Source organism: Podarcis tiliguerta (genome assembly GCF_965153285.1).
Source record: "Podarcis tiliguerta genome assembly, chromosome: 3".
In the NCBI taxonomy this organism is placed as follows: Eukaryota; Metazoa; Chordata; class Lepidosauria; order Squamata; family Lacertidae; genus Podarcis; species Podarcis tiliguerta.
In genome coordinates, this window is record NC_139536.1 from 18,126,863 (window position 1) to 18,149,502 (window position 22,640).

Below are 22,640 nucleotides of genomic sequence, written 5' to 3' on the forward strand. Positions count from 1 at the left end.
CTTCCCCGGCTGAATTCTGAAAGCAGTGTAAATTAGGCGAATTAAAGGGATGCGTTTCTCACATTTCTGAACCTGCTAATCGCTAGGAGGAGCACAAAGGAACCGGCTTGTGACATTTCACCGGCTGCTTACTGAACGCTTTGCAGCCAGAAAACTCGCTTCGTATGCAAACAACAAAGCTGCAAAAGGTGCCCCAACTCCCGTTTCCCTTGACTGGACCCTGCTGTTGCGGAATGCACCGAGCCCTGGGTGCAATAGTACACTTAGCCCCTGGTGCAGGGAAGGGACATTAACTGGCAGAGCATGCAAAAGGTCGTAGGTTTAATCCCCGGCATCTCCAGGCGGGGCTGGGAAAGACTTACTATCTAAAACCCGGGAGAACTGCTGCCAGTCTGTGTAGACAATACTGAGCTAGATAGAGCAGTGGTTTGACTTGGTATAAAACAGCACGAGCGCGCGCAAGCATCGAATGGCTATTAACAGGATGTGAGCACTGCCAGATCGTGTTGCAGACTAACTAGAAGGTGCCAGTGGTCCAAATATATAATTCTGTTCCAGAGTGAAACTATTACATGGGTTCCTTTAATTTTCTTAAACTCCCTCTCCAGCTTCCTTCTTTCATCTCAAAAATTAAATGCAAAAACAAACAAGAAAATCAAAGGAATGCCAACAATGTAATACAAAGCTAAATAAAACAGTGCCGTTTCAGTATCAAAACTCCCCTGTTACAGAAAACTAAAATGACATAAGCGATATATTCAGATTGCAAAAATAAGGTAGCAAAGTTAAAACATTAGGTCTCTGATACACGAACATTATTTTGTGATTAAGAAACTGTTTCTGTGGGTCTTTTGGAAAATTCTGCAAAATGGCTTCTGGCAAGTTGGAATTTATTTTTTATTTCCTGGGAGATACTGTGAGCGACGTAAGTTTTTCCTTTGATCCCTCAGATTTGCACAAAACCAGAAAACTGCATTAGCAAACCACATAAAAAACTTCTACAGTACACCAGATATTGAGCAGCAATCTGAAAAGTGTGTGCATGGAGAATTTACAATCATTTTCATTTCCTTTTTCCAACACACTTCTGAACCAGAGATATGCAGCCTTTTTTTTTTATTGTGGTCCCTCAGATTTGCACAAAACAAGAAAACTGCTGAGAATTTACAATTGCCTGACCATGTGCTTTTGCACACTTCCTGGGCAGAAAAAAATGCAAGGTGCTGGTGCAGCTACTTGTGCACATTCCTTGACAGCACTTCCTTGATAGAAGCAACAATTTTGAAGGCAGGGACAAACCAGCGGTAGGAACAGGAAAGATCAAAGGTACTCCTCGTATACAAATTCATATACATGCAGATGTGAGCTATTAATTTGAATGGGGGAACAGCAGATTAACAGCTAAATAATGCTCAAATGTGGAGAAAGTATTAGACTCTTAAGATACTTGGAGCACTTCCTCTTCCCTCTTTGCTATTCTTCCTTCTTCATGTACTCTGAAGTGCCATGTAGAGTGAGCACATTTGCATAAATAAAATAGACGGATCTAGTACAACTAATGGCTGCTTCAGTTTCCCAAATTCTTAGTGGTAAGCAAGTTCTTGTACATGCAACTATAGACATGTAAATGCCAGGCTCACAGGATATGGTAATGATGTGACGTCAACACAAGTTGCTAGTTATTTTGATGCATTGACCAGCCTAGTAAAAGCTTTACCAAACAGACAACTCCCTGTGTCCTTACTAGGTTAACAGTTCCAGAGTTCCCCAGGACATCAATCTCAAGTCTTCTTGGATCTTACAGAAGCAGAAGCTGCAGGCATACACAACTTCGAGGCTTGCAGGATCTACAGTTGTTGATTTTTACTAGAACCTGATGTCCTGCTGGAGCTAGATGCAAAATGGTGGTTTGGGGGGGTGAAACCAATTCTATGCCATACATTGGAGAATGAACAGCATGTTTAAGTACATATTTACATCTGGGTTACTATGAACCAGGAATTCAAAGCGGCCCAATTTGGAGACAAAGGAAGTTGTTTTGTTTTTGCCATTGTTAAATATGCAGGAGTCAAAAACCCTTGCAAATAATCTAGAAATGTGCCTTCTGCTTGCCCCTGGTTTACATAGTATTCTACAGGGCTGTGTGTATCTGTGATCACACTGCAGAAGCAAAGAAATTGGTATTATGCAGAATCATAGCATTCTGAGAGACTGATCTGCTACTGTTTACATAATTAATACAGGTTGCAGAATCCCAAAGAAGTCAGTCCAAAACTCACCCTGTGGCAGCAAAGAGCTGACCCCAACATTTCTTTTTTGTACAGGCTTAAGCCTCCAGTGAGAGGTCAGTGCTAAACAAGATAAGCAGTGGATTTCCCCTTTTGGCAGCAGGATGCCCAATTTCAGGTTTGAGAGGGCTTCTTTGGGGCCCAGCCTGGTACGAGGCAGGAGGTTTGATATGGTTTTCCTTGAAGGCAGTCAAGCAACAGGCAGGGCCTTTGAAAGGATTTCCCCTGGGCACGGATAATCCAGCAGTGAGTGACAGGTTTGTGAAAGGATTAAGCGTGGGCACATTCAGTCACCAAGAGTTAGGTCTCAAGGGATTCCCTTTGTGAACAGCCAGTGTGGCATCAACAGCAGGCGGAGAAGGCAATCAGAAACGGAAACAGCAGTTCGGAGAGATTTTTTTTCTTCCACAGAAACAATCTGGCACCAACAATCGGATGCGGGAAAGAACACAGAGAGAATGTGGCACTATCCGAGGATTATTCTTAGCTGTAGAGAGAGAATTTACTTCTGGTTAAGCACTGAGGGCTGATTTGAGGTTTCTGTCAGGCGTAAGCTGGCCAGTGTGAAAAGCAGCTTTGGGCAGTTTCCTTCAGGGATATGTGTCTGTGCTTCCCTGCATCCTGACTCACACCTAGTGGTGCCTGAGTTTCTTCACGCCAGCGCACTCGCCTGTATCATGACTTCAGGCGAGCTCTCAGCTCTTACTGTGGTTCCAGATGATAATTAAGCCTCCAAACCTTAACTATGTTCCCATTAGTGGTATAAAATTGAGTTGCTGAAACTACTGCAGACACATCTATGCTGCCGACATCAGACAGATTGGGCAGGTGGGATAAGTCAACTAACCGTGCTCTCTTGAACAACACCGCAATTGCTCCTTTGTGTTTCACTAAAATGACTAGCTGGTTGTTCATCTGTTTGCTGAGCGCTGATTGCTCAGTTATTTGTTAGTGGCAATGTGACATGTCCCTTGACTTTCAAGGCAGCCATGAATGTTGGCATGCATGTTCTAGATAGGGGTTTTCATTTAAAGTTTTAATATGAGCACAGCCTGCTCACTTGTTGTCACTCGGCTTACTGACTTGTGTACCCCCTGTGAAACTTAATATTTCCCTGGAAAAATAAGATAGAACGACGAAACATGGTTTGCACATTCAGAACTTCGCTTGATTATGCTTTTTCAGGTTCAGAAACTGGCTGGATCCGTCTAGTTTTCAAAAGAGGTACTTGGCATTACTAATGGATTATGGTCCCACAATCACTTGTACAGATTGGAATTGCCGCTGCACTTGAAGGCACTCCATAAAATCATACTCTTAAAACCAGTTAATGCAGATTAGTTAACTATTTTAGCTTTATCTTGGCATAGAAAGGATGAGAATATGGACAGAACTCGATGTCACCTCAGTAAATGCCTGCTCCCAAACCTGCATTTGTGGAGATGGCATGAATGCCAGGGCAGAAGGCCTTGACAGGAGAGAATCAGTGAAAGGGATATAGTTACATCATGTGTGAGGTGGTCACCTCAGTGACAGGTACTGGAAGGCAGAGAGCGGTGGGAAAATGCCAGAGAGCAGAATTGTGTGTGCTATAAAGTTTGTCTTGCGTCTCCTATGCAGCTAGCCTTCATCTTTGACAGCTGCTTGTGTTGCAGTAAATCTGTGCTTGTCTCAAAACATGCAGTTCCACCCTAGTATCAAGGAGAAGAATGTCCTTTGTAGTTTTGTGGGAAATAAAAATGGTGGGTTGGTCCTAAGCCCACTCAGCTACCCAGCATGGCAGGATAGGACAGGCATCAGTATACCCGTGGCCCTTGCTTGGGTGCTAGGGAGCCAGCAGCTGCCCAGGCAGGACCAGCCTACGATGAGACAAGGTGAGGTGACCAACCGCCTCAGGCAGCAGGATCCACAGGGGCAGCAGAAGCAGTCTTCCAGGAATGTATCGTCTGCTTCTTCCACCAGTGGCACAGCAGCAACAAAAGCTGTGACATACTCCTCAGAGGCTGGATTCAAAGCTGTCAATGTTTCCCTTTTTTAAAGGGAAATTCCCTTATTCCGAATAGGATTCATCGCAAGAAAAGGGAAAAGTTCACACACACACACACACACACACCGTTCCCAATGTAGACCTGTTTTCCTTCCTTGTTCCTGAAGTAAATCTTCACTTGCCCCCTTCTTCCCTGATTTGGGGGGGAGAGAACCATTTTGTGATGCCAAAATGTATTGGGCCTGCCCTTTCCCAGGGGAACTATTTGCTTATTATGCTTAAGCCTGGGCCTACAAAGTCAAATGGGTTGCCATGGGCAACACCAGGTTCTGCAATGGAGAAGGCTCCAGCCAAGGCTAGCCAAAGCCATTGGGCAGATCATTCCGATACTTTCCCGCCTCCCTATGATTAAAGAGCAACAACGTCATAATATGTGAAGTAACCTTTAAAGGCACCTGAAAACAGCAAGCTGAGGCAGCCGCTATCACTCCAGCTCAGACTTAACCCAACCCGGAGTTCTAGATGTTTGTTGGACTACAGTTCCCATCATCCCTGACCGTGGACCATGCTGGCTATGGCTAGTGGGAGCTGTATAATGGAGGGGGAATCAGGTTGGGGGTTGTTGCTGTAGCTAATGGTGAGGCTGAGCCTGATCTCACCAGCAGGAGAGCTTCTCTCTGCCATGTTCTTATCCAACATAATTGTGGGTGTCAGATATAAATATAGAGAGCTTCAACCAAAGCAGCCACTGGGTGTCACTGAGTCTCTACAGAGAAGCTGCTGATCCGACATTTCTCTGGATGAGCAGGGGGTGTGTTTTTTGTGCAGACAGCAGATGTTACAGGCCACAGGATTCGCTCCCAGCTTCCCGGTTGTGCTGCATCTGTTGAGTACCCCTTACGGAATAATCTGCAGCATTTCCATGGCTTCTTGCCTTCCCTGTGGGCCTTTAGTCCACTGACTTGATGCCGTTGGCGTGCTTCTGCCAGATGGGGCAAAAAAAGAAAGGGGCTGTGGGGCAGATTTTAAAAGCTCTAAAGAAAAAGTACTAAGTAGACTGTTTATTTAGTAAAACCATACCCTAGTGGTAACATTGCATGTATTCTGTTTCAGGAATGTCAGGAGTGTCTCTATGAATGTCTGTTTCTGCTTCACTTGCTGGAGGGAAAATATGGCGTTTTATTTCATTAGGCTAGTTTCTGCACACATGTACCCCTCTCTGTGAACCATCCAGGCAGCCAAGAAGCATTTTCAGACTTCGACATATTCCAGCCAGGCAAAAACTCCAGGAAGGGAAGAAGCAGAGTGTGTGAGGTGGGTTGTTTTTATTTGCTTTATTTATTTAGAGCACAGTCCTTGCCCATAGGCTAGTTGTTGTTTAGTTGTTTAGTCGTGTCCGACTCTTCGTGACCCCATGGACCAGAGCACGCCAGGCACTCCTGTCTTCCACTGCTACCCGCAGTTTGGTCAGATTCATGTTTGCAGCTTCAAGAACACTGTCCAACCATCTCGTCCTCTGTCGTCCCCTTCTCCTTGTGCCCTCCATCTTTCCCAACATCAGGGTCTTTTCCAGGGAGTCTTCTCTTCTCATGAGGTGGCCAAAGTATTGGAGCCTCAGCTTCACGATCTGTCCTTCCAATGAGCACTCAGGACTGATTTCCTTAAGAATGGAGAGGTTTGTTCTTCTTGCAGTCCATGGGACTCTCAAGAGTCTCCTCCAGCACCATAATTCAAAAGCATCAATTCTTCGGCGATCCGCCTTCTTTATGGTCCATAGGCTTACAATCTAAAAAAAAAACATGAGGGAAAAGGACAAGGAGCGAAGAGGGGAAATGCAAACTCAAGCACCAATTATCAGTTCGTATAATGATCAGCTGGAGTAGAAACCAGGATGTGTCCTGGAAAGGGGCAGTGAAGGATGTCAACAGGACTCTAAATACGAAATGATGCAGCTGTGCAAGGAAATGGTGATGATCACATGCTTGGAACCGGATCGGGAAACCTGTTTTTAAGAAATTGCATTAAATTTACTTAATCTGGTTTGCTTTGTAATAATTTGGAAAATGAATAGAAATAATTTGGAAAGGGGCAGTGTTGTGAGGAGGGTCCCAGTGGTCAGATAGGGAGCCTTGGAGGGCTGCCTTTGTCTTTCTGGCTTGAGGTTTCCCACCTCTGAATTACAGGATGATGAAGATCTGCAATAAGTTCAGCCAGTTCTTTCTTTTTTTTGCAGGTATTGCTGAAATGTTGGAGCTTCTCTCCACAGGTGCTTTCGGTTGTATTGAGGGAGGTGTGAAATCCACATACAAAAGCCACATGCTTTTTATTCCTATGTCTGAGATGTCTAGTTGCCCAAGGAGCAAAGGAGAGCAGGACTCCTGCTACATACCTGTAATAGCTGCAGAGGAGAGAGTATCTTGGCAAATGCAGTTTTGCTTGTTCTCTCTTCCACAGGGACCTTCTTCCACAAGGAACAGCTAAAAATGGCTGCCAAGAGTAAAAACGTTAGCCTCTCTGATATATGACACCTGCTCACCCTAGAACAGTGGTTCCCAACATTTTCTTTTTCTTTTTGCCATGCGCCACCTAAGCATCTCTAAAATCCTGATGCCCCCCCCCCCCGACATATAATTCTTATTATTCAAAAAGTGAACTCCTATTCATGTGGAGGAAGCCTAAAATGCCATTCACTGTTAATAATTCATTCTTGAATTGCCCCTCTTAAAAATCGAATTGCCTCCCTGTGGGGCGTGTGCCCCACGCTGGAAACCACGGCCCTAGAATCTACAGCTGAATATGGATTTCGACCTGAGTTTAGGGGCAAGACACCATCTACCTGTTGAATCATATATACTTAGTGCTGAAACTGTGCACTCAAGGCAGTTAACCATTTAAAATGTGAAAAAAGAAGGAAAGGGGGGGAAGTATCAATAGACAAAATAATACAGAGCAAAAGATAAAAACAGCATAATTACTGTATTGGCCTGAATATAAGCCTCACTTTCCCTCCCCCTAAATTCCGACTGAAAAGTTAAAGTGCGTCTTAAATTCGCGACCTTACAAAAATGGGCTTTTACGGTATTGCTGCTGAAACAGACATATGGTAAAACGGAACGGGTGTGAGTGCCTGCGGAATTTTAAGGGAGCGGCTTATATTTGGGCATTGCCTTTTTTACTGTTTTCCTCTTGAATTTTAAAGGTGCGGCTTATATTCGGACCGATACTGAATTTGGGGTGAGTGTGTGGTGACTTCAGAGGTTGATGGCATGACCTTCCATGATTCCTCCTCTCTTGCCTTCCCCTTAGATGAGGGAGTATATTAAGCTGGAAGTTGGGGGGTGAACTCCCCCAGCTGAATTACCATGGGCCCCTAGAGTAGGGATCTCTTCAGGATCCATAGTATGAGCTCCCTAGCCTGGCCTTTTCTTCAGGGCACAGTTGATTTTCTCTCTTGGGCCTTGTGGTTCGGAATCTCCACTTTAGCCAGAGAACAACATAGATCAGCCTTCCCAAATGTGGACTCCAACTCCCTTCAACTTTAGACAATGTGATGGGAGATGTGGTCTAACAATACCTGGAGATAGCACCAAGTTGGGGAAAGCTGCCACAAAGAAATCCATGGGGAGAGGAGGAGGAAATCCCCTGCAGTTGTTTGCTTGAAAAATCATATTTGGACGCTCTAGAGAAGGAAAGAATTTCTGTGTAATTCTCAAAATATCTGTGTGATGAGTAATGTAGTCCCAAGGACTTTTGTTTCCCTTAGGTTTTTGGCATAAGGCAATGTAATTTTAGCCACTACTTCAACTTTATCCAATCTTAAAACCACGGTTAGGGCATCCACATGGTTAAGCTTGCATGGTCCCCTTTCCTCTCATTCCATGTCTTGTACCATTGCCACAATGTGCATTTAATTCCATTGTTTTCAATCAACCATGGAGGGCCAAGTAATTGGTGGAGCTGCTTTGAGGGCCTTTTATTTTTGAAAAGCCTTCTGCTTATTTTGAAGCATCACAGCTCCAGAGAATGCAACAGACACTCCATTTTGCATCCAGCCTCACAAATGGATGCCTCTTTTCCCTCTCGCTGTGGGTACCTCAGATCCTGAAAGCCGCCTTCGCAGATAAGAGGAATCAGGCAAGATGCTTCTACGCTTGTGTCTCTGATGAGGAGTAGAATTATCTGCTTATTAGTCACAGAGCCCATCAGGCATTCCCTGCTGGAGGTGCTGAGACAAATAGAAAACACAAAGTTAAGATGTTTCTGGCACTGAGGTTAGAAGCGCTGGGAGTCTCATGCCTGCGCATGTTTTTGAGTGGCACATAGAACGGGAACTCCTTGTGGACTGGCATGCCTCAGCGTTCGCAAACACAATCTTTCTGTTCAGAGATCTGTTCAGGACAAATATGCCGGCTCATCATAAATCATTTCAGACGACTGACAAGGCACGCTAGAGAGGGCTGAGAGTATAAAAAGTGTGAGTGCTGCTTTCGGGAGAAAACTCCGCTCTCTATGTTCTACAAGCGTGAGCATAGAATGTGCATCATGTTGATAAAACCCCACTGGGAAATCTCTCTGTGGCGCGCGGTCAGTGAACTAGGGGGACTAGGCTAGTTCCCTAAATGTTCCCAGTAAATTCAAGCACTGTATTATTAAAACCTAGCACCTCCTTTCTAAAGCCCAGGAAGCTTCTGCTTGGCTTAGGGAGGGAGGTGCGATGCTTTGATGGGGTCCAAGAGCCCTCCCAGCACCTTCCTGTCAGAGGCCTGGTGTCTCCTTCCCAAAGCCCAGGAAGCTTCTGTCCAGCTGAGAGAGGAAAGTGCGATGCTCACACATGCAACGTGGGGATGTCACAACATCACGTGTGCAATGTCGCACCCCAAAGTTGCCCTCACAAACCAGCACCTCTGGCGCTAACTGTTCCCCTATGAAAAATTTCACCATACGCCACTGAAACCTCTAAAGTATTGCCTGCACTGAAGTAGACCTGAACTGATATATTCAGAAATTTCAGGTCCAGTTGTTACTGATGATGCCCTTTCAGAGTACAGTTGTACCTTGGTTTTTGAACGCCTTGTGACTCAAACGTTTTGGCTCCTGAACGCCACAAACCTGGAAGTGAGCACTCCAGTTTCGGGTCTTTGGAACCCGAAAGTCTGCCACGTCTTACACAGCTTCCGATTGAGTACAGGAAGCTCCTGCAGCCAATTGGAAGCCGCGCCTTGGTTTTCCAACGTTTTCGAGCGTCAGACTTCCGGAATGGATTCCATTCGAGAACCATGGTACAACTATACTTTGGCTTCTAGAGTTACGGCTGGTGGCAATACGGAACAGGACTTTTCCCTGGCACATGATGTCTCTCTATGTGGAATTCCTCTTGAGAGAGAGGACCCTTCAGACAGCATGCATGATTGCTCATGATACTATTGGGGTAGTATATACAACCCCTCCTTCCCTGCTGTTTGCACCTGCTATAATTTCATGGTGGACATCCTGCTGCAACCAGTGCATACTCCGTAACTTCCTGCTAAAATCCTGTAACCTTTAATACTACAAATGTTCCGTCCTTCACAAAGGCAGTTAATTTTTTTTTTAAATCAGAAGGGATTAACAAAAAAAACAACCCAGAAGGAATAAACTTTAAAAAAAACTCCATCGAGCTTTCTCTCTCTCTCTCTCTCTCTCTCTCTCTCTCTCTCTTTCAGTATTTTCTAAAAAATATTACTCTTTATTTCACATTTTTTTCCACGGAAAGAGTACAAGCAACACAACACATGTGAACAATATATAACCAAAACCAAGACAACTGCCCTGCATGCACAGCAAAGAAAGGTTACAACAAATATATTCAGAGGGCATAGACACAGATTTTAGGGAAGGCTTCTTAACGTACTTTGGTTGCCGCTTTTTGAATAACAGATGTTTAGGTAGGCGGTCTAGTGAGAATGATCTAAAAGGACTTGGAGTTTGAATTGTCCCTTTCTGATCTGTCACATACCATAAGAAAGGTTGACACATGTTCTCAGATACGTGGTTTCACCACATAAGGCACAACACTATTGGGTTAGTTTTTCAGCTAAGGTGACATTGTACTCCCTCTGCCAGCCTCGTAAATGGTGTGGCATATTTCCTATGTTGAGCTATCTCTACTCTCGCAGCTGCAGGGAAAAGGAAACGGATTAAGTCCTTTTGCAAGAGTCCAAGCATAGTCTATTGAAATGGGAGCCAAAACCTGGGCCAGGGTAGGCAATTCGATTGAGAATAGCTGTGATTTCTTGAAAGATCCTGAGCCAAAAAGATTGCACTACTTCCAGCATCATATGAAATAGTGTACCAATTTGGCCTGAGCCCTTCCAGCACATTGTGAATAAATTTAGCATTTAACTGGGGTGGCATACCACCTGTAATTATTGTAACAAATTTAACAAAAAATAAAGGCGGGGGGTTAATACCCATCAGCTCACATCAACAATACAATAACCATCTCTGTTTAAACACATCAGTCAATATATGCCATCCAAAGGTCTTGATAGGTATCCAGACCAAAATCCATCAAACTTAACAATAAATCAACAATACTGCTCCCCCTCCGCACACACAAAATAACCGCAGAAACACAGCAATTAGCATGACAATCGTATTCCCTCAAATGCCTGGGAGAAGAGGCATGTCTTAATCTGGCTCTGAAAGGATGTTGGTTGGCTCAGTCGGCAGAGCATAAGGCTCTTAATCTACAAGTCTGCGATTTTGTGATTTTAATGCTGACGCCAGGCGGGCCTCTTGGGGGAATGCATTCTATATAGACTATAAATATTTATAAGCCCCTTTTTAGGGTAAACCTTACCAAGGAGACTACAGCAACACAACATATAAAGCATAACAAAACTTAAGGAGCATGAAAAAAAATCACAATAGCTAATTAATAGCAGTTACAGCAACAACGTAAAAACATCACTCAGCCCAGCGAAACCATAACATCACAAAATCGGTTGAGCTGGAAAAGCATGAAAGAACAGGAGCCCTGTTAAAATCTCTAATCACAAAAGGCAATGAACAAATATGTTCCAAAGGTTCCCCCACTCCTGAAGGAGGAAGGAGGAACAGATCTGCCTTCTGCACACCCCTGTGAGCAGCCTGCCACTTTCAATCAATTTACTATTGATTGCTAGTAGAAGCAGCTGCAGCTGATCGAAAACGGTGCATCTTAACCACCCATTTGGTTAAAGAGATGGAATCAGATGCACCTATGTAGAGAGAGAGATCCACATGCAAGGAGCCATCACTGAAAAGGCCCTTCCCTGGGCCTCCATGCCACATTCTGGGTGGGGAACAACCCGGCAGATCTCACTGTATGGGCAATCTTTTCCGGCAGGTATTTGTACTTTGAGGAGATAGTGATTTAGCACGGTCATTTCTTCCTGTCTCTGTTCACTTCTCTCTACCTCTTGTTCTGCTCTTTGATAGCGGAAAACAGCCTTTAATTTGTTAGAAGGAAGGGATAGTGCAGGGTACCTTCTGACCTTATTTGATGTTAGACATTGTTTGGAGCAATGTGCAGTATTGGAAGAGGGGGCCAGCTAATTAATAATCTGGACTAGCTATTCGGGCAAGGCGCATAGGCTAAAAAGGTAGCCATCTATAAATCGGATGGTTTTTGGGGCATAGTTCAGAGAAGCTTGTGCATAGACTGATTGACCACAGGGCCGTGCAAACTGGGGCTACCTGGGGTTCACTTCGTCACTTCTTGAGGGCTTCCCAGTGGCAGATCGAAGTGCTTGCATGGTAATGTATATAAAGGTAAAAGGTAAAGGACCCCTGGACGGTTAAGTCCAGTCAAAGGCGACTATGGGGTTGTGGCACTCATCTCGGGAGCTGGCGTTTGTCTGCAGACAGCTTTCCAGGTCGTGTGGCCAGCATGACTAAACCATTTATGGCACAACGGGACACCGTGACGGAAACCAGAGCACACGGAAATGCCATTTACCTTCCCGCCGCAGCAGTACCTATTCATCTACTTGCACTGGTGTGCTTTCAAACTGCTAGGTTGGCAGGAGCTGGGACAGAGCAACAGGAGCTCACCCCGTCAATGCTTGCTGTTTAGAATAAAATCTTTAATCTTCTCATTCACTTGTGTTTGTATTGCTTCTGAATCTCATTAAAAGAACCACCTTCAATTTGGCAAGACACTCACCTCCCTATCTTAAAGCATAGGCACCTTGATATGGAAGAAGGTGAGTTTTCATATATTGGGTTCTCAGGCCATTTATAAATATAATCAATTATAGCACCAAGTTAGCACAATCCACTCCATCCTCAGACACACTACATATAAAGAAGGAGGTCCTCAAAGGATTCAGCAGAACTTCCCCTGCTCCCATGCACCACGACATGTCAACCCTTGCCTGCTATGGGTGACTCATAAATGCCTTCTGTATAGAAATCTATCTGCCCTGCTCCTATACAGGGCTGCCAACAAGGCAGAGCTTACTCATGCTTTCCTCTCACTCTCATTGATCTAGCATTATCAATAAATTCTTCCTTAATTAGTTTTTAAAATCCTGTGCTCATGCTGCACCATATGAAAAGTAGTGGGGACAACACTTAATGGAAACCTTACCTGTGGAACTTATGGGCTCAAATTAAGCAAACATGGGGTGATTTTACATAATGAATCTTTCACCTTTTGGATGTTGTTTTTCCGCTGAGGGCCTTGGTAACGGAGTCACCAAGATCTCCTGCGATTTTCTTAAAAGGCAGGTGCAGCCACGGGTGGAGCCAAGGGGAGGGGACAGGGGGCAGCTGCACCCCCAAGTAAAGTAAATCAATAAAGATACTTAATTAACAGGTTCTGCCCCCTCCCAACATGAAGCCTGCCCCCCCCCCACATAAATCCTGGCTATGCCCATAGATGCAGTGGTGAGAGGTCCTATTTAGAATTGCGGTGAAGGCATTTTTGGAAGTTTTTAAAAATCCTTCCACTTACACCATTTTCCTTGTCAGAGTTGCCTTAATGGATGGCTGTGTTTGCTCTTTATTAAAATATCAGGAGCTCCGACTGTGGATTTTCTGCCATTTCATCTATTTTGGCCCTTGGAAAACTAAAGTAAATATACACATGGCGCTGAGTGCTCTCCTCTTCCTTAAGTGCTGACAAGACCTACTTTCCAAGGGCACTGGAGATGTATCTGTAATGTTTGCTTTATTTACAGCTGAACAACCACAGAAGATTAGAAGCAAATGTACGCCCCTTACAGCAGGCAGCAAGTCCACACTTTGGCATCATATTCCCACTCTCAGGGTGCTTCACTACCAGCCAGTTCACAACTCCAAAACTTTGTACTCCTGATTCTCTCAGAATTTAAACGTACTAACTTAGCTCCAAATGGTTTCTCGGCTTGTTCTCTTGAAGCTGGAGGCTACCAACTTCAACCAGCTCTGTCCGCTAATGCATTTCAAAGACTGGAGAGGAATAATTCCCAACTATCAAGGAACATTCACATAAATCAACAGTTGTCAAACTTTTACCCACTAATGGTGTTCATTGGGTTTTAGTGGTTTCTTTAACCTGTTAGGTGACAGCAGCCACGAAATCAAAAGATGCCTGCTTTTTGGGAGAAAAGCGATGACAAACCTAGACAGCATCTTAAAAAGCAGAGACACCAGCTTGCCAACAAAGGTCCATATAGTTAAAGCTATGGTTTCCCAGTAGTGATGTATGGAAGTGAGAGCTGGACCATAAAGAAGGCTGATCGCCGAAGAATTGATGCTTTTGAATTACGGACTCTTGAGAGTCCCATGGACTGCAAGAAGATCAAACCTATCCATTCTTAAGGAAATCAACCCTGAGTGCTCACTGGAAGGACAGATCATGAAGCTGAGGTTCCAATAATTTGGCCACCTCATGAGAAGAGAAGACTCCCTGGAAAAGACCCTGATGTAGGGAAAGATGGAGGGCACAAGGAGAAGGGGACGACAGAGGACGAGATGGTTGGACAGTGTTCTTGAAGCTACCAACATGAGTTTCACCAAACTGCGGGAGGCGGTGGAAGACAGGAGTGCCTGGCGTGCTCTGGTCCATGGGGTCACAAAGAGTCAGACACAACTAAACGACTAAACAGCAACAACATTAACCTATTAACTCTGGCGCTATATTCTAATGGTGTTTATTATTAATAATAATAATAATAATAATAATAATAATAATAATAATAAGGCAGTGGAGGAGTAAGAGGCATCAATCTCTTATTGTGGCATCAGCTTCTCTGGACTATAGTCCACTTCATCAGATTCATGAAGTATTATCCTGCATTACAAGCATGTATATCTCAATGGTTTGTGGGGATTTGTTAACAGTGAGAATCATAGAGTTGGAAGGGACCCTGAGGATCATCTAGTCCAACCCCCTGCAATGCAGGAATATGCAGTTGTCCCATACAGGGATCAAACATGCAACCTTGGCATTATCAGCAGTGTGCTCTAACCAACTGAGCTATTTCCTCAGCTTAGGTCAGAGAGAAATGGAATATAGAAAGTATAGAGTAACTGCATAATTAGAGGTGGTCATTCACAAAAAAAAAAAAAGTTACTGAGAACAATCCAGCTATGCTAGGATGTTTGCATTATCAACAAACTGCTTTATGAAGGACCATCATTGCATTTTCTGACCTCACTATTTTCACCCCACATGGGGGCCCTTTATATGTCCAGCTGTCCTTTGTCAACAACAAATTGCCACTGTTTTTTGTGTTGAATATATGCTATATGGTAATTTATGAACCTAATAGGTATCTAAAGCCATTTGCACACAACAAAATATGTATTTTATCAAAGTAATTGTTGAACTTAATCTTCTATTTCGCAAATGTACATCCAGGTTTTTTCCTCTAATTTTTGGGGGGGCCCTAAGCTATAGCTTGTTTAGCTTATATGTAAATCCAGCACTGATGCCAGGTAACTCAGGATAACGCTTCACATATCTGATGAAGCGGAATGAAGTCCACGAAAGCTTATGCCGGAATACATTTGTTCGTTTTTAAGGTTGTACAAGACTCCCATGGCTACTCATCTACAAATAATAATAAAAATAAACTCTTGTGTGTATACATATACATATACATATACATGTATAGGAATACAGTGTAAACAGTACTGATCTTCCTTATTAGATTTCAGGTGACGGGAAGTCCAGATCTTTATCACACTTTTTCAGCTGACTATTTTTGGATACTTCTGTTCTGCCCAATATTTTCAGTAAACAATCATCTACAATGCCAACATGTGCAGATAACAGAATCTGCACGAACTGTGCTGAGAGTGTTCCTTGAGATTCTGCTGCTAATCAGCTGCCTGAGCACTGCTATCTCTTGCTTTTCCAGAAGGAAGGAAGGTCTATAAAGTGTAGACGTATCCCATTGGCAATCATATGTTTTATGAGCCCTGAATAGATTTTACTAGAGGTTGGGAGTTCTGCTTAGACGAGCCCCCGGGCATCACGAAATCCGAAGAGCGTGTCTTATGGAGTCTATCAACTCTTAGGAAAGCTAAACCCAAGGAGAGTGAAAACACTGCTGAGTTCTTCTCCAATGTAGCTTGGAGTTCTTGCTTCTGCAGAGAATAGATGGACCACCAGCAGTAGCTGTAATATTTTCTTCCAAAAGCAGGCACTCCTGGAAATGTGCAGTAATTTTTTTAAAAGACAGAAGATGCTAGGATCGTGTTTTGTGTTGGAAAACTCCCTGAAAACCAGTGTAGCCCTGTCAATGCTGGTGTTGAATCTGGCCCCAGTCCTATCTCAACCATAGATGATGATGATGATGATGATGATTATTATCCTTTATAAAAATATGTATATACTGCTGTATCATAAAAAATCACAGTACTTAAAACAATGTAAAAACTAAACCAGGCAATAAAAAAAATTAATAGTTGAAAACAAGTTAAAAGGAAAAAGAAATTTAAAACAATTCCCCATGTGATCTTTATAATCCATTTGTTTAGCAAATTCTGCATCCAAAAACTAAAATTTTAGTTAAAATGTATTGTCTTCTTTCTACAAATATACATATTGCGAAATACACATATTTTATAACACATTCATACCCACTTACCTCACAGATGATTCATTTCCCCCCTCACAAACCAGTTTTAATTTGAAAATATATTTTAAAACTGAATAAATTTGCATTTCAGCTCCATGTGTACAAATGAAAAACAGGTGAGCAGTACTTTTCTTTTGGGGGTTGTTCCTTACCACACTGATGTGTGTACCCCAGCGGAGCACCACACAGAAGCAGAGCAAAGTTCAGAGAGTTTACTGTTGCAGAAGATAAGGCTCAATAAAACAGTTTTGGATGTAGGTATATACAGCTTGTAGGCTTTTGCAGATACAGATATGTACATACAAGTACAAAGTTGCTCTAAATAAGTTCATTAATCAAGATATAACACTGCAAATAACACTGACTGGCAAGCTGACTAACAGACAGACAAACTGCATGCTAACGAACGACTGAGCTGATACCCATTAATCACAGATATAGTTGGGGCACTGGACCATTACCAAAGCAACTGGCTTGGCTGACCATGCATCTGTGATTAGCTCATCCATGGGGTGATTTATACTCATGCCCAGTCACTCCAACATTGCATCCCATCAGAAAGAGTCATAGTTGGTCTTAGCGGCAGAAAAAAACCACCCAGGCACATTATGAAAATACTTGTGATTTGTCCCGGAAGTAGAGTAGGTATCCTAAGCTTCACCAGCAATCCTCACTTTTTTTCAGTGTGAATGTGCTTGAAATGGAAGCCTCACACATATGGTAATTCAATCAGATGGGAGGATTCCTTGGATATGAGCCAATAAAGTAACATCATTTTCGTGTAAGTTACTCCTTTCACTGCTTATTACCTCAAAATACAATAAAATAAAACTATCTTGGGGTAAGAATTTTCATGAAACTGGAAAGACAGGCGTGTCAAAATACAATTAGAAACTGAAGTTGCCTCTGTCACCGTCATAGGAATACAGCTAACAATTATTTTCGGGTACAGTGACTGAGTTGCATGGCTGGGTACTTACACTGTTGTTGAGAATCGCAAGGGCAGAGAACACTCTTGCTTGTTGTAAGCGTTGTAAGGGGAAAAAAAGGAGTAACCAAGAGATTGGGCCAAATATATATGCATTTTGTTGTTTAGTCATTTAGTCGTGTCCGACTCTTCGTGACCCCATGGACCAGAGCACGCCAGGCACTCCTGTCTTCCACTGCCTCCCGCAGTTTGGTCAAATTCATGCTGGTAGCTTCGAGAACACTGTCCAACCATCTCGTCCTCTGTCGTCCCCTTCTCCTTGTGCCCTCAATCTTTCCCTACATCAGGGTCTTTTCCAGGGAGTCTTCTTTTCTCATGAGGTGGCCAAATTATTGGAACCTCAGCTTCATGATCTGTCCTTCCAGTGAGCACTCAGGGTTGATTTCCTTAAGAATGGATAGGTTTGATCTTCTTGCAGTCCATGGGACTCTCAAGAGTCCGTAATTCAAAAGCATCAATTCTTCGGCGATCAGCCTTCTTTATGGTCCAGCTCTCACTTCCATACATCACTACTGGGAAACCATAGCTTTAACTATACGGACCTTTGTTGACAAGCTGGTGTCTCTGCTTTTTAAGATGCTGTCTAGGTTTGTCTTCCTGCAGTCCATGGGACTCTCCAGAGTCTCCTCCAGCACCAGAATTCAAAAGCATCAATTCTTCGGCGATCAGCCTTTTTTATGGTCCAGCTCTCACTTCCATACATCACTACTGGGAAAACCAGTGATATATATATATATATATATATAAAACCAGAAAAACATATATGTATAAATTGGTGTTAAATGCCAGATTGCACAGGTACTGTAAAATGAGAGGTGGGAATGCACCGCTGCTGCTGTCAACCTGACAGCCATGGATTCAGATGCAGATAAGAATCTGAAATTTCTGGACTGAACCAAATTGGTCACATAACGAAGCTTTACATATTTGAAGGAGGAATCCTATACTGATGATCCGCTGGCTGAAGGGGCAACGGCATATGGTACTGAATGTGGGGTTTGCCGACAGAACACCGAGGTGAACCAGTAGAGTCATTGGCCAAACAGCCACAGTGGCTATGCATTATATTTCGTTATTGGGCGAGCCCCGCGTCACTCAGCTCCTCTCTGGTCCTTCGAGGGTCCGGCTTCGCCCCACCCCTTTCTCCAGTCTCTCCATCCCCCGAGGCCACGCCCAGCCGAGCCTTTCCTCCTTTCAAAAGCCTGCCTCCCGCGCCTCCGATTGGTCGGCGGCCCAGAGCCGGCCGCTCCTCCCCGCGCTGGTTGGCCCCAGGCCGCGGCGGGCCCCGCCCCGCCCGCGCGCCTCTCGCGATTGGCTCGGCGCGCACGTAGGCCACGCCCCACTCCGCCCGCGCTGTGAGGCGGAGGTCGGGGCTGGGCCGAGGGTCCCGGCCGCCCCCCGACCGCCGGCCCGCCTTCTCTCCCCACCCAGCGCACCCAGGGTAGCGGCGCGATGGCGGCGGCGACGGCAGCGGGAGCAGCGGGCTCTCTGGGGTCCGGGCCCGGGGCGGCGGCGGCGGTTGCCGGCTCGGCCGTGCCCGCTCCGGGTCCGTGCGGGGCGGGGTCGGGGGTCTCTGGGGGTCTCGGGCCGGTCCCGGTCCCTATGAACCTCTTCGCCACCTGGGAGATCGACCGCTCGGCGCCCAGCTGCGTGCCCAGGTGAGGTGGGCGGTCGCTGGACGGAGCTCCCCACGCCCGGTTGGGGTGGGGGCGAGGCGGTTGGTGGGAGGGGAGGTTGACCCTGGGCGCGCGCGTGTTTGTGGGGTTCACACAGCGGAATGTGGTGGTGGTGGGGGGAACACGCGGAGGCGACATAACGGGGTGTCTGCCGGCAGGGTGGGGCGGATGGGGTGGGGCTTTCCGTGGGGTGGGTTTTTTTTTTTAAGGGTCTGGGGGCTTGGCTTGGGTGGGCCGAGTTAAGCTGGGGTGTTGGAGGTGCGTGCCTTTGTGATGTGCAAGGGCTGGTGTGGACTTTAGGGATGGTGTGCAGGTTTCTCCCCGCCCCCCACGAAAAAGAAAGGTGTACATTTGTGGAACAAGGGTTTCTGTATGGGAGAGTGAACACAGATTTTTTTTTATTGTGTGTACACACACAAACACATATGCACAGAGGTATGCATCTATACACATGTCCAAGTGTATCTTGGGTCTCAGTGAGAAGCCGAGATTCCACTTAGATCTTTTGAGGTTCTTCAGGAAGTTTGTGCAGGGATGAGTGGGGTGGGTTTTCGCTCATCTAGGAGAAAGGCATTATCCCAAGTTGGCTTTTATTTTATTTTATGTGATATGGAGGATAGTTTGGGGTTTGCTGCCTTCATTGATGGATGTGATAGACATCTGTTCATAAAGAGGGATTGGACAACAGGTGGACCACCTGAGTGGTGATATTTAGCCCATAATTGCCAGTAGTAAAACATGACTAGTGTGGATGTATAATTTTTTTGGGGGGTGGGGGTGGGCAAATTGGACTCTGGGCTTGACAAGTGTGAGTTGGTGGCTGCGAAGTGATGTACAAAATGAAAGGTTTGGCTAGGAGAGAGGGGTGTGAGGGAATCACTGAGGCCTTACTCACACAATTACTTACTCCTCTGCTTCACTTTTGTGTTGTGTACTTTGTGCTGGCTTTCCCTAGTTAACTTTTTAGCAAGGCAGCAGTGGCAGCTCTTGTCCCAGAAATCTGTACACTGCTAATTAACAGTGGTAATAATGATGGTGGGGTGTGTGTGTGTGTGATACCACTACATAACACCCATCTGTTCAATTACTTTCACCCAGCTTCTTCTATTTGTTTTCTCCACTTACTCATCAGTGCTTGTTCTCACCTCTTTGCGCCTTGTTGAAACGAAGATTGGTCTGATGGTGATGAACTGTTACTGTCAAGGGCAGCGGGTGGGGCAGATGACTTTAAAAAAATAAATGCTACTTGGGTGTTCTGTTGGTAGGATGGATAAAAAGTGTCTGATGTACATGGTTAGGTATCTGGGATTGTTTGGGCAGGCAAGCCTTCATACTGACCTGATGTTATAGTTAGGTGCACCTATTATTCACATTGAAATCAATTGCTTTAGGTTTCAATCCTAGAGCCATTTATTATAGAGTGAGTCCACCAAATTCAATGGGGACTCAGCCTCTGAGAAGACAGATCATGCTCTTAGATGCTGTATCCATTTTAGTCTTCCTGTGCCTGTCAGTTAAATTGTGGTCAATAAGCAATTTGCTGTAACTGCTCCAGGACAACTGTTACACCAAGGGATGGAAAATATGTCCTCCAAGTCTGGGACATGGAATCCAACAACAACTGAAGGGCCACTGGTTCCCTATTTCTGATATAGACAAATAAAATAGTTGTTTGGAATACTTAAGTTTCTGTTAGCTGTATGGCTACATGTGCATTGCAATAAACTCACATGCCATGGCTGGCTATCACATATCATAAGAAGGTCACAGGCTGTTTCAACAAATGGCCAGAACAAGAAGCTCCTGGTTGAAAGGGAGAAACCCACACCCATGCTCATCCTATTGGAAAAGAAGACTTTTGTGTTTATCCTGGCTGTGTACCTCATTCTGCCATCCTTGGTGTCATAAAGTACAGGGGTTCCCCTCTTCCTTCAGTTTACTTGGCCCTTGTTAGAAGTGTCTTTGGGGGTTACAAATGGTGCAGACTAAAGCAGGGGTAGCTAAGCCTGTGACCCTCCAGATATTAGAATCATAGAATTGTAGGTTGGAAGGGACCCTGAGGATCATCTAGTCCAGGCTCCTGCAATGCAGGAATATTCATCTGTCTGATATGGGGATGGACTCCAACTCCCACTAGCCTCAACCAATGTTGCCAGTAGTCAGGGAAGAGGGGAGATGTCGTTCAACTTGTGGAGGGCCACAGCTCCTAGCATTTGCTAATTGATTCCCTGAGCTAGTTTGCTGAGATTAATTTGGGGGAGGAGAGGGAAGGAAGATTAACCTCTCAAACTGGTAAACAAGTATTTATGCAAATGCTGTACAGAAGAGGGTATGCTACCAGAGCAAGCTGCTTTTGAAAAGCTTTGTGTATCCACAGGCTCTTGTCACATTCCATGGCAACTGATGGGAACGGTCTCCATGCAGACAAATCATGACTTGGAATCTTGCTTCTATTAGCAGTTTGTATTGTTTATACAGCTCATCATTTGTGCTTTTCAGTCAACGTGTCCTGCTGTGCAAAGTTTGTTGGGCTTTAACAAAGCAGGTACCTCTTTTGCTATATGCAGGGCTGCAAAGCAGCCTGTCCCAAGCTGGTGCCCTCCATAAATTTTGGACCACAGCTCTCATCATCTCAGATGAGTATGGTCAGTGATCAGGGATGATGGGTGTTGTAGTTCAGCAACATCTGGAGAGCCAGAGGTTCACCACACCTGCTTTTCAGGCATCTTGCAAAGCTGTGATGTTGTTTATGAAAACAAACTTGGCTCAAGTTTTGCAGGAGATTCATGAAGGGTTGTTGGTTGCCTTTCATAAATGCATGCATGCAATGTCTGAAGAGTACTTGAAACTTGTGTATTATTGCTCAGCCTTGACGTTTATATGTCTATACAGTACACTTATATTAACAGATCTGGAAGGTGCACATCTGAACGTCCCCAGATTTTTAAGAGTGAACATGGTCATTTTATGCTGGGGAGAATCATGGTAAATTATGCTATAGTTGGTGGAGATGGCTATTCCCATTATCAGCATTTGCTAAACAGCTCTTGCTTCTGCTCTACAGGTTCAGAATTGTCCTGGCAGATGAACATGTGATAATGAACTTAGACAGAGGGAGCTAAGTTTTGGTGCCCACTGCTCTGTGTTAAGATGTTCTTTAGTTGTGGTAGGAATAGGAACTGGTCTGTTGCTGAGAAGATTGAGGGCATTCTTTACTGCCAAGTTCGTGTCCAAGTTCCTAACCTTTTCTAGATGTGTCCTTTGTTGTTGACTGACAAAACAAGAAAGTGGCTCAGAACCCCATGCAGGAACAGTTTCCTTTTATGTTAGTTGGCAAGGGGATCTTTGGCATTTGCATTGTGGGGCTATTTCTGGCCAATTTTCTGTGGTCAAATCTCTAATTTTTATTTTCACAGGTGCCACGCTGGTGCTTGGAATGAGCACAAGCTGTGATGTTTGAGATACTGATATATTGGAACACTTCAGGTTGCTTAGGAACAGGAGGAAAAGAATACCATGGAAGAGTAGGAAGTGTCACTTTTCAGAGAAAGCACAATCTCTCTCTCTTTCTCCAGTCCTAAAGCAGAGACAAAAGGCATCTGTTGG

The 22,640-nt window shown here is 44.6% G+C and overlaps 1 protein-coding gene and 1 long non-coding RNA gene across 5 annotated transcripts in view; both read left to right on the forward strand.

The window, feature by feature from the left end:
• The first annotated feature begins 506 nt into the window (after nucleotides 1-506).
• On the forward strand, nucleotides 507-8,223 carry LOC310674238. The gene is made up of 3 exons (XR_014509465.1): nucleotides 507-1,326; nucleotides 5,467-5,589; nucleotides 6,509-8,223. It is a non-coding gene; the product is annotated as an uncharacterized lncRNA (long non-coding RNA).
• Nucleotides 8,224-18,678: 10,455 nt separating this feature from the next.
• The window catches only part of LOC310674120 (phosphofurin acidic cluster sorting protein 2-like), a 168,534-nt gene continuing 164,572 nt past the window's right edge, over nucleotides 18,679-22,640 (forward strand). For 3 of the 4 annotated variants that reach the window (XM_083433007.1, XM_083433009.1, XM_083433010.1), the window contains exon 1: nucleotides 18,695-19,016. In XM_083433007.1, coding sequence (XP_083289133.1) covers nucleotides 18,811-19,016 — 206 coding nt within the window. In that variant the 5' untranslated portion in view covers nucleotides 18,695-18,810. Of the gene's footprint in view, nucleotides 19,017-22,640 lie in introns of all 4 variants that reach the window. The other variant, XM_083433008.1, reaches the window with a different exon arrangement.